General features: G+C 35.8%; 1 protein-coding gene across 5 annotated transcripts in view; it reads right to left on the bottom strand.

Moving 5' to 3' along the window:
• Window positions 1–19856, bottom strand: part of ANK2 (ankyrin 2) — a 501960-nt gene that overhangs the window by 33517 nt on the left and 448587 nt on the right. For 4 of the 5 annotated variants that reach the window (XM_030916064.1, XM_030916069.1, XM_030916058.1 and 1 more), the window contains 8 exons: window positions 17631–17785; window positions 15105–15316; window positions 14343–14547; window positions 12067–12163; window positions 8090–8318; window positions 6859–6984; window positions 3992–4114; window positions 1701–1733 (listed from right to left, as the gene is read on the bottom strand). In XM_030916064.1, the coding sequence (XP_030771924.1) occupies window positions 1701–1733; window positions 3992–4114; window positions 6859–6984; window positions 8090–8318; window positions 12067–12163; window positions 14343–14547; window positions 15105–15316; window positions 17631–17785 (1180 nt within the window). Of the gene's footprint in view, window positions 1–1700; window positions 1734–3991; window positions 4115–6858; window positions 6985–8089; window positions 8319–12066; window positions 12164–14342; window positions 14548–15104; window positions 15317–17630; window positions 17786–18767; window positions 18867–19856 lie in introns of all 5 variants that reach the window. The other variant, XM_030916049.1, reaches the window with a different exon arrangement.

Genomic DNA, 19856 nt, shown 5'->3' with positions numbered 1-19856 from the left:
ATTTATTAGGGAATAAGTCAGAAAAAGGGTGAAGTCAGTATTAAATAATAAGTATCCATTTAGTGGAGAAAAAGGATGAGAAACAGCAATGCTAGGGTGATATGTTCTACAGAAGTAGTTTCATTATCATTAATAATAAGTCAGCATTCCAGATACTGAAAAGAATATGAACTGGATCTATTGCCCTGAATAGTTCCAGAAAGTATTCAGTAGGAAAATCATCTAACAGAAAAAAGGGATTTGTGAACAGGGCCAAATTGGCTTCCCTATCATTTTTAACAGCTGTGGTGGTAGGGTCACTGAGTACAGGAAGGAAACGGAGTATGTGAAGCAAAGAGTGACTGTGCAGTTGAGGGAAATAATGACTTCAGTCTTAAGTCGGTTGTGTATATGGCTATGTACGGCAAGACAGTGAGTCTATAATCACCCTTCTCACCCTGCTCCATTGCCAAGGTATCAGAAAAAAAGTGAATCCAGGGGCATCTTCTGAACTGTAATGTAAGGTCTTAAAATGTAAGGTCTTACATTTTAAGCTGGTGGATATAAGTGTATTTATTATATATTTTTTATATTTTTTATTTTGAATGCATTGGAATAACATTTAAAAAAAGAAAACTAGTATATTTGAAAACATTTACATAAAACTAATAACATATGCATCTGTCTATCTTAGAAACAAATACATTATTTTAAGTTTTCCCATTATGTTTTTCATTTCTATCATAATATTTGGGCATTTTCAGATCTTTATAATGGAGACAAACACACATTTGCTTTAAATATTGAAGCAGGTTTAATTCATATACCTATTTATTCAAGGTAACCTCTCTAAGACTTGCTTTCTTCATCTATAATGTAATATTTAATAACAAACACCTCATAGGTGGTTGTGAGAGATCAATATTGATGAGGCATGTGCAACACTTAGTAAAGATCCCACTTTATAAGAAATTCTTATTATTAGCATAGTTCTGCATTATAATATTATAGTCTAAGGAGTCAACTATATGCTTCTTAAAGTTTTTTGGTCTCAGTGTTTATCAAACTCTTTGCTCTTAGGGCCCCTTTACACTCCCCAAAATTACTGAGGAGCCTGAAAAAACTTCTGATGGTGTGTGATATGTATAAACAGATACCTGTATTACAAACGAAGGCTAAGAAAATGCTAGAACCTAAGAGTATGCAAGCATACATTCCATTAATTGCCAGAGTGGCAATGTCATCACATGTAGTATAGACTCTGGAAGACTCCTCTATAGTTTGTGAGGATATAGAAGTTTAAAAGGCAAATAGTGTCTTAGTACATTAAAAATGTAGTAAATTTTACTAAATGTAGTAAATTAAAAATTAATTAATTAAAAATTAAGACATTAATAATGTCTTAGTATAAGAAGAGTTTCAACCACTAGATGTCTTCCGACTAAGAATCCCTGAGATAATGGTTTAGCTCTCAGTAGTTGGTGGAGAAATATAGTATTGCATAGAGACATGGCAACAGTTTATAGGGAAACTTTACTATTCCCTTAAGTTGCTCAACAAGATGAGAAAACAGAGGCTTAGAGAGGTTAAGCAAAATTGTGCCCCTTTAATTACTAAGAAGAACCGCCTACCCCTTCTAAGAACACAGGTTAACTATGTGCTCTTATTAGTGGTTACAGCAATGACACAGCCATTAACAAGTGACACTGTCATAAAATTACCTCTTCCTCCTGTTCTTGATCTGACTCTGATTCCTTTCCGCCCCAAGATGCCATGCAAGATGGAAAAAAGAGAGAAGGAAGAGTAGAGAGTATTTAGAAGAAAAGGAAAGAGTAAATAAATACCCTTTCAACAAGCATCAACAGGCAAGCATGCAGTCAGCACACTCTTTTTTTCTTACTAACAGTTTATAGAAGACAGGCAGAAAAGAGGATTGGCTTAAATACAAAGTTTATAGATTCAAGAGACAAAAGAACCAATATTATAAATATACTAATTTCAGACACTAGGTCACCACAGCAGTCTCAAAGTTGACCTTAAATGAACGGGATGGCATTTATCTTTAGAAATAGTGATGATAATATCCCAATCATTGCAGATATTGGTTGAAAATATTAAAAGCTACAAATAAGCATGTATATTTACATATATGATGAAAAATTTTCAATACACAGGCAATATTTAGAAGCATTATTCTAACAAAGAGTTACTAAATTCTTTCTTTTCTTTCTTTTTTTTTTTTTTTTTTTAATAGAGACAGGGTCTTGCTATGTTGCTCAGGCTGGTCTTGAACTCCTGGACTTAAGCGATCCTTCTGGCTTGGTGTCCCAAAGTGCTGGGATTACAGGTGTGAGCCATGGTGCCCAGCCAAGAGCTATTAAATACTAAGGTATATTTTCAATATACAATGTCTGGCATTTTTTTTTCTTTTGAGTTACAAATTAGAAAATTGTACTGGACTATCACAGCATTAATAGCTGTGTCTGCTATGTCTTGACTTAGAAATAAAATGTAATAATAAAGTTAATGCTTTCTCTTAGAGCACACTGAAAGCTCACTGAAATCAGCCAAAGCTCAGTCATCTTTCTGTAACACTCAGGTGGCTTGCCTGCAGCAGTACCTATTTCTTTGTGGTTCTTATTGGCATACTGCCTCTGCTGACTCACTACTAATCAGCAATACAAACCCCAAAACACATTCTGCACCATCAAAATGCAATGAAATTATGCTCATTTGGGTTGATATACCCATTTCTATATTTTAATTCTTGGAATAACATGTATATTTACATATATAAATAATATTTTATTCATTTAATAAAAATTTACAATGTCAAATCTAATGCTACGAGCCTTTCTCTATATGGTTGATCTCTATTTACAAAGAATAATTCATTAAGCAAATATAAAATTTAACAATTGTGGTGTGGAAAAAGAAATATGGGACATTTTTTGTTTTGTGATGTCAAGATTTAGGATTTTAAATATATCCCTACTTCCCCTCCAGGCCTCAGCAGCCACCACTCATCACCCTGCCCAGCCTGTTATATAGACACTGACAACTTCTGCATCCACCTATAGATTGCCATGTGGGAGCTTCCTATTCAAAAGAAGTATTGGTTTAAAAAAGTTTAAAAGAATGAAACATAAATTATCCACAACATTTAATTGATTTAGTTGTCTTCTTTGATTTCATCAGAGTATTCAAGGAATTACATGACGGAGAGATGTTTGAAAAGAAAATAATTCCTGTAGGTAGACTTAGGGTCAGAATTAATGTATTTTTCCTTTTCAACAATGTTTTAAATCTACTCCTCATAACATGGCGATATGTTTTTTACTAATCAACTATTTCTACTATTTTTTATTCTAACCAACAATTTACACAAGTTATGTTGCCTAATCTGCCCTTGAACTCCTAGGCTCAAGTGATCTTCTCACCTCAGCCTCCAGAGTAGCTGGAACTACAGGTGTGCACCAACACACCAGTTTATATACTCCTAAAATATGATAAGTTAGAAGATTAATAATTACTTAGAAAAAATAAAATATCACGGGGCAGCTCTGAATTTAATAATATGTAAGCCACCTGTGAATTGGTAGTAAACAGAGGCTGATGAACTCTAATATTTTCATAGGGCCAAATGTGCTAGTATGGTTTCAGGAAAGCACATGAAAACCATAATGAAGAAAAGCCAATTAGTTTTAAAAATTTCTTCAAAAAGTTAAATCTGAAGCCACATTTTCTTACTTCCATGCCCACTGTGTATTAATAGAATCTTTGCATCAAAGTACATTTAACGTGAAATCAGGTGGCACTACGTTTTTTCTTAAGTGGAAATTGTAAATTTGACAGAGAATCAAACGTGATTATTACATGTGCTTTCATTCAGTCTTCGTTTGTATTCATTTTATTAAGTCAGTGCAAAAGTAATGGCAAAAACAGCCTAATACAAGATTTAAAAATCAATTCCTACACTACCTGAATTGCACTATAGCAGATTTTACAATACCTTTGTATAAATCGGCAAAGTGATGTTTAAGTTGCAAATAGCTTGATGCACCAGGCCTCTTGTGGATTTTGGCTCCTTCATAAATGATAGTCGTCCGCAGGGTTCCTGAGTCGTATCGCGTACCTTGAACAAGACAGACATACATGCTTCACCCATATTTGACGTGCAGTATTTACTTTAACTAGATGATGCTTGAAAAGGGAAAGTAAAATTCATTTGTTAATGCTAGGCAAGATCTCAAAGGATTTCCTTTCTCTTTTCCTATTACCATTTGGAAAGCCTTTTTAAAAATCATTCAGCTTTCTTTTTTAGGCTTATTTAAGTACAGTAGACAAAAATTGCATATATTTAAGGTGTACAATGTGATGATTTGATATATATATACATTGTGAAATGATTAGCGTATCAAACTAATTAACATATCAACCACCTCACCCCCCCTTTGTGTGGTGACAACACTTGAGATCTCTCTTAGCAAATGTCAAGTATATAATATATTACATACAATTAACTGTAGTTCGGTACTATACATTAGGTCTTCAGAACTTACTCAGCTCTTAAAACAATTATGGTAAAATATACATAACATACAATTTGCCATTTTTACTATTTTGAGGCAGAAAATTCAGTGGCATTAAGCACATTCACAAAGTTGTATAAGCACTACCTCTATCCAGAACGTTTTCCATCCTATGCAGAAACTGTCCCCATTGAACAACAGCTCCCCATTGCCCTCTTGCCCAGCCCCTAATAACCTCTATTCTACTTTCTGTCTCTATACGTTTGCCTATTCTAGGAACGTGTAGAAATGGAGCCATATAGTATTTGTGTCTGCCTTATTTTACTCAGCATAATGTTTTCCAAGTTCATTCATATTGTATCATGTGTCAGAATTTCATTCCTTTTTTAAAAAATTGCGATAAATATATGTAACATAAAACTTATCATTTTAATCATTTTTAGGTGTCTAGTTTGGTGGCATTAAGTACATTCACATTGTTGTATAATCATCACTACCTTCCATCTTTGGAACTTGTTAATCTTCCTAACTGAAATTCTAGTATCTATTAAACAATAATTCCCCATTCTCCCCTTCTCCTGTCCCTAGCAACTACTCTTCTACTTTCTATCTTTATTTCATTTCAAGGAGAGGTCAAAAAAATAAATTAAAAAAAATACTTTCCCTCTTTATGAATTTGACTACCCTAGGTACCTCATATAAGTGAAACCATACAATATGTGTCCTTTTGTGTCTAGCTTATTTCATTTACCATATTGTAGCACAAATTAGAATTTCCTTCCTTTTAAAGGCCGAATAGTATTCCACTACATGTGTATACCACATTTTGTTTGTGGATGTTTGGACTTCCGGGTTGTTTCCATTTTGGCTACCATGGCTAACGCTGCTAAGAACATTGGTGTGCAAGTAATTGAGTCTCTACTTTAATTTCTTGTGAGTGTACACTGAGAAGTGAATTGCTGAATCATATACTAATTTTATATTTAACTTTTTGAGGAAAACCTGCAGTGTTTTCCAAAGTGACTGCACTATTTTGCATTTCCACCAGCAATGCATTAGGGCGCCAATTTGTCTACATACTTCCCAACATTTGTTTATTTTCTGTTTGTTTGTTTTAATAATAGCCATCCTAATGGGTATGGAGTGGTATCTCTTCATAGTTTTGATTTGCATTTCCCTACACTGTTGAACATCTCTTCATGTGCTTGTTGACCATCTGTGTATCTTCTTTGGATAAATGTCTACTGAAGCACTTTGCTCATTTTGTATTGGGTTGTTTGTAGAATGATTCTGCACACCAATGATATCAAACATTAGCTTAATTATATAGCTGTCTATGTTAAATGGATCCATTACCCCGAGCAGTTACTGCTTAATGTGGTGATCTGCAAGAATCTGTCATCAGTCAGGCAAAACAATTGAACCAGAAATGGCACAATGAGAGAGACTCAGTAGAGATCTTGGGAAAACTGAATAAGAGGTTTGCAAACACATGTTTGGAAAGAAAATAAGGGGTTAAAATAAAAAGAGTCATTGCTGATGAACCGTTGGAAATGAGTAGGTGAAGTAGGACTGGAAAAAAAAAAAAAGACAGAAGCCAGCCTATACCTGATAGGATTGAGCGTTAGGACCACTAGATTAGCGAAATAAATTGTGAGAAACAAGAAAAACGAGCTTGGAAAATAAAGCAGAGTAGAATTATTACCTCCTTTTTATTTCCTGAATCTCTTATTCATTCATTTGTGATCCCTTTGAGATTGGAATCTAAAATGAAACTTGCGTATATCACTTCAAATCCCTAACTTGGATTAGGGATTTGTTGTCTCTGTTTAGAGATGCACACACATGTCTCTATGCTGTTTATTGAATGAATTTATGAAAATATATCAAGTCTATAGCTCTATCGGAGATAATTTCTTATTAGCTTAAGTGAGACCTGGATCTTTTGAGAGATTTTATTATAAAAAGTTGCCTCTTAGAACTCTTTTGATCTCCACACATGTAAAGTTCACATATATTTTTAAATCTAAGCATAAATATTTAAAAGTTTTAATAGAATAGACTTTCCTTCAAATTTGGAAAATACTGATCACTGTGCCTAATTAATGAGTTGGCTATTATTTGTCCTGTTCTCATCCTTAAATGTAGTCTATAAAAATTCAGGTTGACTTTGAACCTCAAAAATAAAAATGATTGGTTTCCCAGGGCAGTAAAACATTACAAATATGGTTAAAAAGAAAACTCTGAAGATGACTAAAAAGCAAAAATTTTCTGTTACTAAAGGAAGTCAAATTCTTCCTTGATCTTGAAAAAAAAGACATCACGAAATTCCATATATATATATTACCTTGACAAATAGAGGAAGTCTATTTTCTTTGAAGGCAAAAAAACTGAATATATGATGCTGGCCACTTTTAGTTAATGGCACCAAGTTGCCGAAACAATCAACATAGATGGGTTTTCCTTCTAACACCTGAGTGAAAACAGAGAGAAATAACAATAAAGTAGCTGCAATTACAACTTGTTGTTTACACAAAGAAGTGGTAGTACTACTTGGAACTTCAAATTCTTATAATACACATACAACAATCTTTAAACTGACAACTGACATTCTATCTGTGGCACAGCATGTCCAGCGCTCGCTCTTCTTACTAGTAATGGGAATCATTAATGCATGGTAGCATATAATGTTCTCATTGTAAAAACTGTATCCCATTATTCCACAAACCCAAAATACATTTAAATCCTAAATTTAACTTAGGCTTGGGTAATTTTTTTTTTTTTTTTTTTTTTGAGATGGAGTCTCACTCTGTTGCCCAGGCTGGAGTGCAGTGGTGTGATCCTGGCTCACTGCAACCTCTGCCTCCTGGGTTCAAGCAATTCTCCTGCCTCAGCCGCCCGAGTAGCTGGGATTACAGGCGTCTACCACCATGCTTGGCTAATCTTGTATTTTTGGTAGAGATGGGGTCTTGCCATGTTGGCTAGGTTGGTCTCGGACTGGTGACCTCAGGTGATCCACCCACCTCGGCCTCCCAAAGTGCTGGGATTACAGGCATGAATCACCACGCCTGGCCTGCTTGGGTAACTTTTGGCATCATAATGAGTCAGGTTACTGGACTTCAACACCCAAAGACCTACACTGATGGAAAATTCTGAAATAAGAAAAAGTAATGTAGAAAAGCACTAGACATCCTGCTTCAACATTTATGCAAAAGGATATACTTCCCAGACTGTTTTAGTTACTATTAAAAAATAAGGACAACAAGGAAAGCTAAAAACATCTGAAGTACTACAGTCACTTACATACTTTGAGTTTATCAATAACTCATAATTTTTCCTCAAATAATCTTTAAAGGAATCATCTTTTACCTTCTCACATACACCAATCAGTCCCACTGAATAGGTCCAAAATGACTAAAAATGGCAGATTTTGGATACTGACCTTCTAACTGATCAAGATGTGAACTGGTCTTTTACTTTTTAATTATTCTATTTATTAAATTATATTTGAAATGTAATCTATTAATACAGGTATAACAGCATGGCATAAACTATTATTATTATTTTTGGTACAGTACCTCCACATCCCTGCTTCTGGCCACCTCAGCAAAATTTTCTTGTTGTTCAAGGGTCTTATCCACTTTATCATCAGTCATGCAGAAACATCTCAACCTGGCTTCAATTGGGTCATGTGACTTGGCAAACACTACAAATTTGGCCATATAAGGTACGCAGATAATTTCTCTATATACTTGTGATGCAAAAGTGACGGATTCCTGGATCTGTCGACAATCTATCAGCCAGAACCTAATAAAATAAATAAAGTCACTTATCTGAAGTTCAAAGTATACCATGTGAAAAATAAAATCAGTTCCTTCAATATGATCAAAGTAGTCAACAAATGCTTCTTGGAAATAAGGAAGTGAGAGAGGGAGATAACGAAAGAAAGTCAAAGGAAAGCAAAAGCAAGACAGGAAAAAAAGGAAAGGTAGGAGGATAGATGGGAAGGCAGAAGGGAGTGAAGAGAAGAGAGAAAGACATCAGGTTTTTAAGGTCAACTATTAAATATTGTATTTCTAATTTTCCTTTTTGGAAACTCTTCTGAATATTCAATTTTCTGAACTATATATTTAGTGTTTTAGAATCCTTTAGTGGAGTGAGCTCAATAGCAGACACAAGACAAGGATCTCACCGCACGGTTTTCTATTTTCCTTGATTCCCCCTCCCTAGCTGTCTTTTCATTTCCTGAAACTCTTTTCAACAAAATCTATCCAGCTTTTCCTCCCCTCGTTATTCTTTTCCAAGGAACTTTCTAATCACCAAAGTGGAATCAACCCAACCATTTTTTAAAAACTGCTCCAGAACTGCTAAGTATTGCTGAATATAATTCATAGAAGAAATTATTGGCTCTAATTAATGACTTTATGATTTCCAGCCTCAACTAAGTCTGTGACATTGATTGGCAATTTTTTGCTCACTATAGTAATGTTACTAAATCTTATGACACTCTTTAAGCTTCACCCCTCACCACAGGCCCTAAGAGAGCTAACTTCATGAAGAAAGTCAAGGTCATTAGATGGAAATATTTTCATTTTGTTATTTTATACTTCCAAAGGGTTTTTTTTTTTTTTTTTAGATGTTGTCGAACTCTGTCACCAGGCTGGAGTGCAGTGGCGCTGTCTCAGCTCACCGCAACCTCCGCCTCCCGAGTTCAAGCAATTCTCCTGCCTCAGCCTCCAGAGTAGCTGGGCCTAAAGGTGTGCACCACCACGCCCAGCTAATTTTTGTATTTTTAGTAGAGATGGGGTTTTACATGTTGGCCAGGATGGTCTCAATCTGTTGACTTCGTGATCTGCCCACCTCAGCCTCCCAAAGTGCTGGAATTACAGGTATGAGCCATCACGCCCAGCCCTTCCAAAGTCTTATTCTATGTTCTTGTGCTTTAGAACATTTTGCCCATGATTACTGTCCTTCCCCTGGCCCATTTCCCATAATTTGAAATTATCATTACTGACACTTTTTAATTTTGTTTTTCGATTTCCGCATCTTAAAGTCATGAAATTTTCTTATTCTCTACCCTCTCTTTCTTTCAAGTTCCTGAACCACCTGTCTTTTATTCTTACTGTGCTAAAATATATATAACATAAAATTTACCATTTTAACCAATTTTAAATGTACAATTCAGTAGCATTAAATACATTCACAATGTTGTGCAACCATCATCAATATCCATTTCCAGAACTTCTTCATCACCCCAAACAGAAACTGTACCCGTTAAATAACTTCCTATTTCCCCCTTACTTCAATCCCTTTAAATCTCTATTAAACTTTCTTGTCTCTATAAAGTTGCCTATCCTCTGTACTTCAAATAGGTGGACTCTTGTAATGTTAGCTCTTTTATGTCTGGCTTATTTCAATTAGCAGAATGTTTCTAAGGTTCAGCATAGTTCCTAGCTCATGGCGAGCACTTGGTTACCTTCCTCTTTCTACTGATCTAATTCTGTTCACTGTTTCTTCAATTGTTTGGTAGTTAAATTATTAGTACAATAACATAATTCCTCCTCACTTTTTTGATATTTTAATTGGATTTATTTTATTTACTTATTTTTTACATGTTCTCACAAAATAGCTGACTTTTAAAATGCAACTGCTTTTATTTTTTTATTTTTATTTTTATTTATTTATTTATTTTTGAGATAGAGCCTCACTCTGTCTCCCAGGCTGGAGTGCAGTGGCACGATCTCGGCTCACTGCAAGCTCCGCCTCCTGGGTTCAAGCTATTCTCCTGCCTTAGCCTCTCAAGTAGCTGGGACTACAGGTACGTGCCACCATGCCTGGCTAACTTTTTTGTATTTTTAGTAGAGATGTGGTTTCACTGTGTTAGCCAGGATGGTCTTGATCTCCTGACCTTGTGCTCCACCCGCCTCGGCCTCCCCAAGTGCTGGGATCACAGGCATGAGCCACCATGCCTGGCCTTATTTTTTTATAGTATTTTTATTTTCATGTAGTTCTGGGGCTTTTGGTAATCTTTAAATTGCCAAATAAAAATTGTATATATTTATGGTGATTTATCACTTCTTAATCTACCCCATAAGACCTTTTATAAAGTGTTGCCAACCAATAGTCCTACATTTTGTTTGTTTGTTGTTTTGTTTTGTTTTGCTTTGCTTTGCTTTGTTTTGTTTTGTTTTTGTTTTGAGATAACGTCTCTGTCACCCAGACTGGAGTGCAGTGATACAATCATGGCTCACTGCAGCCTTGACCTCCCTGGGCTCAAGAGATCCTCCCACCTCAGCCTCCCTGGTTCCTGGGACTACAGGTGTGCGCCACCATGTTCAGCTAATTTTTGTATCTTTTTTGTGTCTCACTATGTTGCCAAAGCTAGTCTTGAACTCCTGGGCTCAAGCGATCCACCTGCCTTGGCCTCCCAAAGTGCTGGGATTACAGGCATGAGCCACCAGGCCCAGCCTCAAGCATTATTTTTGAATTATAGACTACATGGATAATTGTTGCTATCCCTCACTACACCTTCTCATTCTATCTTTGCATCTTTGCTCATGTTATTATTTTTTTCACTTTTATCTGCCTATTAGGTTCCAACACGTCTCGAGTCACCTCTTCTCAGATACCCTCTCTAGCTATCCCAATTTGAACACCCTTCTCTCATTCTTTTACTCCCTCTGGTCTATATCTCTTATTCAGAACACGTCATCTTCTGGATTACAGTATAGATGCTAAATTGGCAAAACACATTGAAACACAGAACTGTAGACTCAATAGTTGAGTCTCTGGGTGGCTGGAACTATAAATATGTGCCACCACACCCAACTATTGCTATGCCATTACTTAACTATTCGTGCACTTTTATCTTTTCTACCTCACCCCAAATAGGAATGTACATTTTAATTACTCTCAACTTCAGTCTTCTCATCTGTAAAATGGGCATAACGTCTCTTGCCCTACTTAAGTCACAAAGTTGTAATGTCAAGTTAAAGAGCGGTAACAATGCTTATCAATCAATTAAAGACCAAACGAATGGGAATTAACTTTAATCAATTGAGTTAATGTGTGCATAAGCAATAAAACTAGATTGCTTCACCGTTTTAAAGATGCATAATACATAAATAAGAAATGTGTATAAGAGCCACTGAAGCCTCTAAGCCTTTTAGAGAAACCATAGTGAGATTTGTGCTGTTATGATTCTGTTGGAAAAGTAGTTCAGGCTATTTTGCTGACAACAGGAAATTATCATTCCTAAGGACTTTGGAAGTAGAAAAAGCAGCAACTGCTACTGACCAAGAATCATACAGGCAAAGCAGACAATCACTCCTTTTCCTTAGATTTTAATCAGATTGGTAGTACTTTGTTACTGTATTATCACTGTTCTATTTGCTGACAGATCTAGTTTAAAATATTAAAGCAAAGGCAGGCCATATTTAAAATCAAATGAAAAAATAACTTCAAACAATAAAGAAACAAAATAAAACAAAACAAAGGGCAGTTTTTTTGGAAGGGAACATATCATAGTGGGCTTTTCTGTGCTATATAACGATACCTGGCAGACACGTTTGTTGTAAAGGAAACACATTCATTGACAAATGTTAATGGCGTAGTTCCTGTAATATCTTCCCACTGAGCAGGAGTGGTTCCACCTGAAATAATACGATTGTTGAAAAAAATCAGGCAAAACTCCAGACTCTAGATTCTAAAATAAAGTCTTTGTGGTTCTGTCTGTGTTCACCAGCCCAATCCAACCCCTCAAAATGACACATTGAAAACAAAATGATTAAAACCTACATGCTAAAAAATGACACATTGAAAACAAACAGCAGACTAACACTCAAGAAACTAAGCTTTAGGGTAGTTATTTAAATAAGTGTTTATTAAGCCTTCTGTTCTCTGCCTGACATTCTGAAGCTTTTATTATAATTGCTAGGCTCTGAAGATAATTTTGAATTGTATACAGTTGATTATTTTAAAATATCCTTTGACCAACCAAGGAGCTGAACACTTTGTTAAAATAGTGAATATTTTAACTATTCTAACTAAATATTCTTTTGTTCCCAAACTTCATATTTTAAGCAATTGTTTTCAAAAAATTTCCTCTCAATGTGCAATAAAAGTTTGGCCAAGAAAAGTTTGTAAAATAGTAAGAGCTCAACAAATATTGCAAGGTAAATGAAAAAAATAAATGAATGTCAAAGGATGACCCCTTTACATTGAAAAATTACCATGAAGGCTGATGGTGACTGCCTTTCATTTCTACTGAGAAATTAAGATCACATAAATAAGGACAAAATTTTAGTTCAAAGGGCTGTAAGAGGAATATATGTTTGAAATGAAGGAAAGTCTTGACTCTAAAGTTTCTTAAAGAAGAGAACAAGTTATCAAAGAAAGGTTATGGAAGTTTATTCTAGTAGGCCTTTAAAATACATACTCAGCATAACTATATGACACAGAAGAATACAAAAACTCAAATGTTTAGGTTTTTAAACAATTAATACATTAAATTATTTGTTAATTTTCAAAATAATTTTAATTAAATTTCAGAAATGTTTATGAGGAATCTGTCTAAGGACATTGGGCTGGAATAAATAGAGTAGATGGTGTCTAGGCCCCTATAGTGTCTTTATTTACTCACTATAAGGGCAGGGCATATCACAGATATTCTTCTGCCTTACCTGTTTCGCATCCATGACATTATATTGCACATTATAGAAGGTTAACCATATATGTATGGGGCAGGAATTATGGGAAAGACACCCAGAAATGATAGTAATAACCAAAACTGAGCAATTGGGAAAGAGATCATAAGTGAAGCATATGATTTCCTCCCAGTCATTATGGTATATATATTTTAAAATTTTGTCTTATTATTAAACTTATGGAATAATCTTGTGGTTCTCTATCATAACTACAAGAAACATATTAGTAAGAAGGGTGAATTAAAGAAAACAAAATAAAGGTGAACATTCTGCCAATACGAAACAGACATGAAAAATATAATTCTAACAATACCAAAACATCCAGGGACAATTACTGTTCTTACTAATAATAGTACTAATATTTACTGAATATCAACACCATGTAATTATTGATAAATAGAGAAATTATCAGTTAAATTATTTAGCCCTAGAACACATTATTCATGTGATTTTTTTTGCCTCTCACTATTTGTGGTGGCATTGTTATGAAGAGACTACCAACATTCTGGGAATGTCTTTGGAGAGTTTGGTAGCTGTCTGAAAGCAACTACACAACCACCAGTTGAAAAGACCAAAAATCGGTTAACCATTGAAAATCTTTAACTTGTTTTTCTGAAGTTAGTTCAATAGATCAATGATAAAGACATAACCAATTCCATAACATAATACTTTGGTTTGAACTATTGGGTATAATTACTCAAGACACTTTTTTTTTTTTCCCCAGCAGATTTAGTGATCTCTTCAGTGAAGACTTGAAGCCTGAACTTTGCAGACATATGGGTATGGTTTTGAATCCCAACACCACCAAATATTTATAGTGCAAGTTATAGAACTTCTTTCAACCATGGTTTCCTTTTCAGTAAAATGGGGTTAAAGTTTCCTCACAGGGTTATTGTGGAAATTAGAATGACAACGCATATAAATATCTAACAGTTTGGCATACAGACTTTATTTAGTAAATAATAGTTGTTTCCTTTCACCCTTCATTTCCCTAGTTAATTAAAATGTATTCCCTGAATTAATGCATGTGACCCTGCAGACATCTTATGACAAAGGTAATTTAATATTTACAATAATCTGTTTCTTTTTTCAGAACTCTCTACTAACACAGTCATATGTGACTCACCTGTTATGCTGCATAGTAATCTTAAGGTTGGTGCATCTCCCCCAAAACCATTCAACATGACATCACTTGAAGCTTTGGGGACAGGAATGGTCATGGTAATTGGTTTGTGGAATTTTCTTCTTCTAGGTTCCAAAGTGACTATAGGGCTGAAGGTAGCTTTATTGCCTAGGATCTTCTTAACCAGCTCAGTGTGCATAGGTTGAGCCTTTTCAAAGTAAAAACATATATATATATATATATATAGAGAGAGAGAGAGAGAGAGAGAGAGAGAGAGAGAATGAATCATTATATTTAATTTCAAATTTCTTACCCAAAGTATTATTTTATTTTTTATCTTATAAATAAGCTTGGTAGACATCAAATATGGCAATCATAAGTTCAGTATTATTACTAAGCACTCATATAAAATTTTCTAAGATCCACGATCTCTGATGGCAGCTCTTGCTTACCAGGAATAATCTGATTCTTTAACAATTTATTTCTCATTTAAAAGCTAATTTCTTTTCTTTTCTTTTTTTTTTTTCTTTACAAGAAGAAAACATTTATAGCTAGAGATTAATTTTGGTTAATTGTCCAAATATAAGTTGAATTTTTAAATAGATTAGTAACCAATAAACATGGATTTTGACTTTAGCTCTCCTAGTAACACTACCTTCCTTTTTGGTATGATTATAAATCAAGGGTAACAGTCCTCGACAAAGCTAATTTTTAATCATTAGAATACAATCCTGTTAGGATCATTTGCCTCTAACATGGGCATACCTGCAGGCCTACACGGATCCGCTTGGTGAGTGCCCCCTCTGGGAAGACAGCCTGCACCTGGGGCACCACTGTGCTGCTCAGCACACCTCCTTCTGGGCCAATGAGATTGCTGTCCTGTTTGATACGAGACACCACTGCAAAGTACTGTGGGAAGTCTCGGGTGATGATGCGGCAGATTCGTTTCTTTTCTAGGTCTTCTGGGCTATCCAGTACTGAGACAAGAAATGACCCACCTTCATTCATAAGGCAAAGATTTCCATCTGACAGCATTCTAGCCAACTCATTGACTTGGTTAATAACAAACAGAAGTGCCAGCAAAACACATTTTTTGAAACAACAGGAAAATTTAAAAAGCAAGGCTATCCTAACAACACCAGAAAACAAAAAATTGCAGTATTTCAAGATCTGCCAGTATTTAGCTTGCATGTTTCCTTTCTTTGTGAAAATCAGGACTTTCCAGGTCACTGAGAAAGATAAACATTTAGTTCTAGGTGCAGCATTGCAGGGCCACCTTTGAAATGAGGGACATGAGGGCAAATATGGAATGAAATGAACCTGCTCTATTCCTGGTTCACGTGATGGAGAGGAAGTTGCTTCTGGACTCCTTTTCTTTGCAAATTTAAAAGTTAGCTCAAAGCCAAGTTATTGTGGTTTTAAGAAGTAACATAGCCCTTTGGGTTTTCAGGGGAATAGTGCAGGAATAAAATCTATCTTGGAAGAGTAAGATTTATGTTTATGTGTTTACTCCAGTAGAAGGGTTGTGTCTGAAATACTCACTGTGGATATTAAAAAAAATCAGTGATTATAAATTCAGGGTTTCAATATTCCCCTGATGCCATTAACTTTTCAAATATATAATTTAACATCAAGAGGATGGGATCATGGGCTCTTTATAAATTGCATTAGTGTAGATATTCAGGGCAAAACAAAAAAAAAATCAAACTAGTGTAAATGTAGAAAATTTGTACTATGTGGATCACTGAATTTTAACAGGTGATGGAAAGTTGTTCATTTTTAGAAATCATTTACAATTCATTATAGAGGCAGGAATAGCAACTATGTTTTTCTTGACTATTGGGCATAGCTAGATAGTAAAAGTAAAAAGTCCCAGGATCTGATTACACATGATTGAAGACTGATGCACTGGCAAATACTAGCCTATATTTATTTTTAAAATTTCCAGACATACACAAATCTTTAACTTTCTATTAATAGATTAATCTATTAACTTTCTATTAATACCCATGTAGAAATTTCGCTCATTTAAAATAAATAAAGTTAAAGAGTGGGCCCCCATCCAAGGGCACGATGCCAATGCTCACTGACAGTGTTATTGATAGGTAAATACCCCAGAGGAAAATATCCGAAACCTAAATGTCAGCAAAAGGAATGGTTCCAAGAAGTAGAAGCAGCTAAATATTGTAGGGAACAATTTTTGTTAATAAAAAATCTGATCTTTTTACTTTGCTTAGAAGATACTGACTTAACACATCTAGAGGGCATAATTTCTTCCTCCATCCACCCCTTGGATAAGGGCCTCTATTCTTATTCAAACCTTGGTAGGATGTAGAAAGAAATAGTAAAGAAGCTATGGTCAGGCTACTCTTTCCTATCCATGAGCCATATCTGAAACTAGTGCCAGAAGACTCAAGAACTTGATAAACAGCTATACTTGCTCTTAAGTGTCTAGCTCTATACAAAACTTGGTATGTTCCTGGCATGCAAGCAAAGAACTTGCCCTATTTCTGTAGTTACTTAAAGCTGAATGTGAATTCTACTATTAGGACTAGGACCTTTTCTCTGTGCAAACTATAAGAGCTGTTTTCCTCTTTTCATACTGAATTATTACAACCTTGTACAGCCCAAGACAGATTTGAGATTTACAGCGATTGAAGTTCTAATGGAAAACTAAGTTCCTAAACTAGATGTGTATGTGTGTGTATGCAGTTCAACCCTGGCTAACTCCCTGTTTGAATTATAGGTAGAAGATTTAATGAACTTAATTTTCCTACCCCCTTAATAATAGAAAGTTTAAAAATTATAGTATTCTATAACGTACTAGTTATGGGTAGACGTAAGTTTTCCAACAGAATAGCTTAACACTTTTTATCAGTATCTTAAATATCTAATGTTTCAAGTTAGGCATTTTTTTAAATCATGGATTTATTATCTAGTATCAGTTCATTTAGTTATGAAACAACAATGTCTATTCTATCTCATTTTCGGCTCAAGTTTACACTAAAAATGGAAGCATGCTGCATCTCTTTAATGAGATGTTTGATATCTTAAAGGCTTTTATTTTCCTGAATGTAACAGGAGTAAGATTAAGCAAAAGTATTGTGCATTCCAACCCATCATTACAGGAGCAAAGCAGATTACCTGCTGTAGTAAAATACCACACGGGACACACACACACACACACACACACACACACACACACACACACACCCCTAGGTCATAAGAAAGAAATGAATCATTTTCATGCTTCCAGTTTAGATTTTTTTAAAACGCTTCATCTGAGAGTACCTTCATCCATGCCGTTAAGAATTTCATTCAACTCATCTTCAGTGTAGTCACAGAAATGCTCTTTCCAGCTGTCCCCATTCTCACTGCGCAGGACCACCAGTTCCCTTTCCTTTCCTCGAAGGGCCGCAAAGTGAGGGATCTCCACGATCACAGGCCTGACATAGCAATGCAGAACATTCAGTGTGGACAGGAGCTAACCAAGAGCAAGACAAGCACCTCGACTCTGTTGCAAAGTGACCTGGAATTCTTCTTTTGCTGGGGACAGGGACATAGTGGGCCATCCCCTGAAGCCCACAGGCTAGCAGATGGTCACACAGTAGCACTCCACCTCGGGGGCACCAATCCTCAGGTACATGCTGCTATCTTAAGCCAAATAATGTTTCCCTGTGAGTGCATGTGGCATTCTGGAACTTCTCCTTTGATAAATGTAAGTAGAACACATTTAACCAAAAGAAACGTACATGCATATCTATGATGTCTGCCAATCTCCTAAAACATTTCCGACAAGGTGCAAAATGACGAAATGGTTTAAGAGGAAAATGGCTCACACATTGCATAATTTGATGTGTCGTAAATGAGGAGATGTCAGAAAGTTGACTACTTGTGAACTAAAGAGCCATGCACTCATGGTTTTTGTTTATATTTTCTTCATTCAAGGAAACAATAGGCATGTGTACACAGCGTGGCCCTAATTGAGCCCCTCAGCAGACAGCCCAATTGTGTCCAATGCCTATTATATTCAGGATCCAGAGCATGCACTGCCCTATTATTTTTAGGTCACATTCGTTCTCAAAATATATAGAGGGTTTTGATTTTTGGGTCCAGGTTGCTTTGATACAGACTCCAAATTCATCATAACAACATCATAACTAGCACATAGTACAACTAGGCAGATCTCATGCTTAAACGAAAATGAAGGTCACAGCACTTTAAGGGGAAAGATATAAAAACATCACTCAAAAATAAAAGTCACATACCACAAGGGTCAGAATGGTCCACTAAAGATAGGTTATACAGAATTTAAATCATAGAGAGGGACATGTCATGGGCACAATGACGAAAAAGAGAAATCATATTGCAGAAGAAGGAGAAGAATGGGGGGCCAGCAGCCATCAATTTGTTTTAAGTCACTCCTACCCAAGGAATTTGGTTCCAGGAGGCCCCAGCTGAAGAATGCGGCTGACCAAACTTTCTCCCTCATTAAGTGGGGGAGGAGCCGTTGGCAGGTGAAGTTTACTGAGTACATCCAAAGCAGCAGTGAAAGAAAGAACATAGGTAAGCTTCAGGTATTGTTTTCCACAGAACCCCAGCGTCGCCAGCTGATCCACAGGGTGAACTTTGGTTTCACACTGCGTTTGGTTCTGCCCCCTCCATTGGTCACAAAGAGCAAGGAACCGAGACCCAGAGTGTGCAATGGAGGCGCGTCTGTGCAAGGAGAGCACTTAGCTGTCCGGTCTGTCCCTAATTAGGTTCACCGCCAGGGCACTAGTCAAAAAGGGGGTAAAAATGCTCCACAAGAAAGACAAGCTGTTGGGAATATGATGAAAACTCTGCCTTGTACAGAGGCCAGATGTTTTCATGAATATTCCCCAACAGATCTGAAGATTATTAAAAAGCCTAAACTACCTGAGCATGAGGGGAACAGGGTCTGACAAAGAATATGAAAAGAATCATTGGGGAATTACTCCAAACATAATGGCATTTTCTGATGCAACCCAGAACTTCACAGGCTCCTTGTAAAGCTCTGGTCTGTCTGATTGGAGAACATGAGAGGTGGTTGCTATAATTGGGAAATATAAACACACCTCTTTTCAGGTGTGTGAACATAATTTGGAGCAATCTGCTAATAGTTTGGTCCAAATTACAAAGCTTTAGAACACTTCCTGAGTTCTAAAGCAAGAAATCCTCTTCCCAGCATGACATCGGCAAAGTAAAAGAGTTCACGATTATTAGGATTTTCTCCCAGTATTTCAAGCACCAAGACTTAAATACAATTGATTTGTTTCAAAATATTTTGAAACTTGTCCCCCACCAAAACTTCATCCTTTTGTTAATTTCAGCTGTAGCTATTCATTTCTTGGCACATTGAAATGCCACTTAATATAACAGCAGCCGTACAAACAAACAGAAGAAAGAAGAAATGCTAAATGCTGCTCAAAATTGCCAAAATGAGCATGGTGGAAGTTAGTCTTGATGTATTTGTCTTAATATAAACTGTGACTGAAT

This window comes from Rhinopithecus roxellana, chromosome 2 (genome assembly GCF_007565055.1).
Source record: "Rhinopithecus roxellana isolate Shanxi Qingling chromosome 2, ASM756505v1, whole genome shotgun sequence".
NCBI classification, from domain to species: domain Eukaryota; kingdom Metazoa; phylum Chordata; class Mammalia; order Primates; family Cercopithecidae; genus Rhinopithecus; species Rhinopithecus roxellana.
The sequence above is the reverse complement of the archived record's forward strand: the minus strand, read 5'-3'. Positions and strand labels throughout refer to the sequence as shown.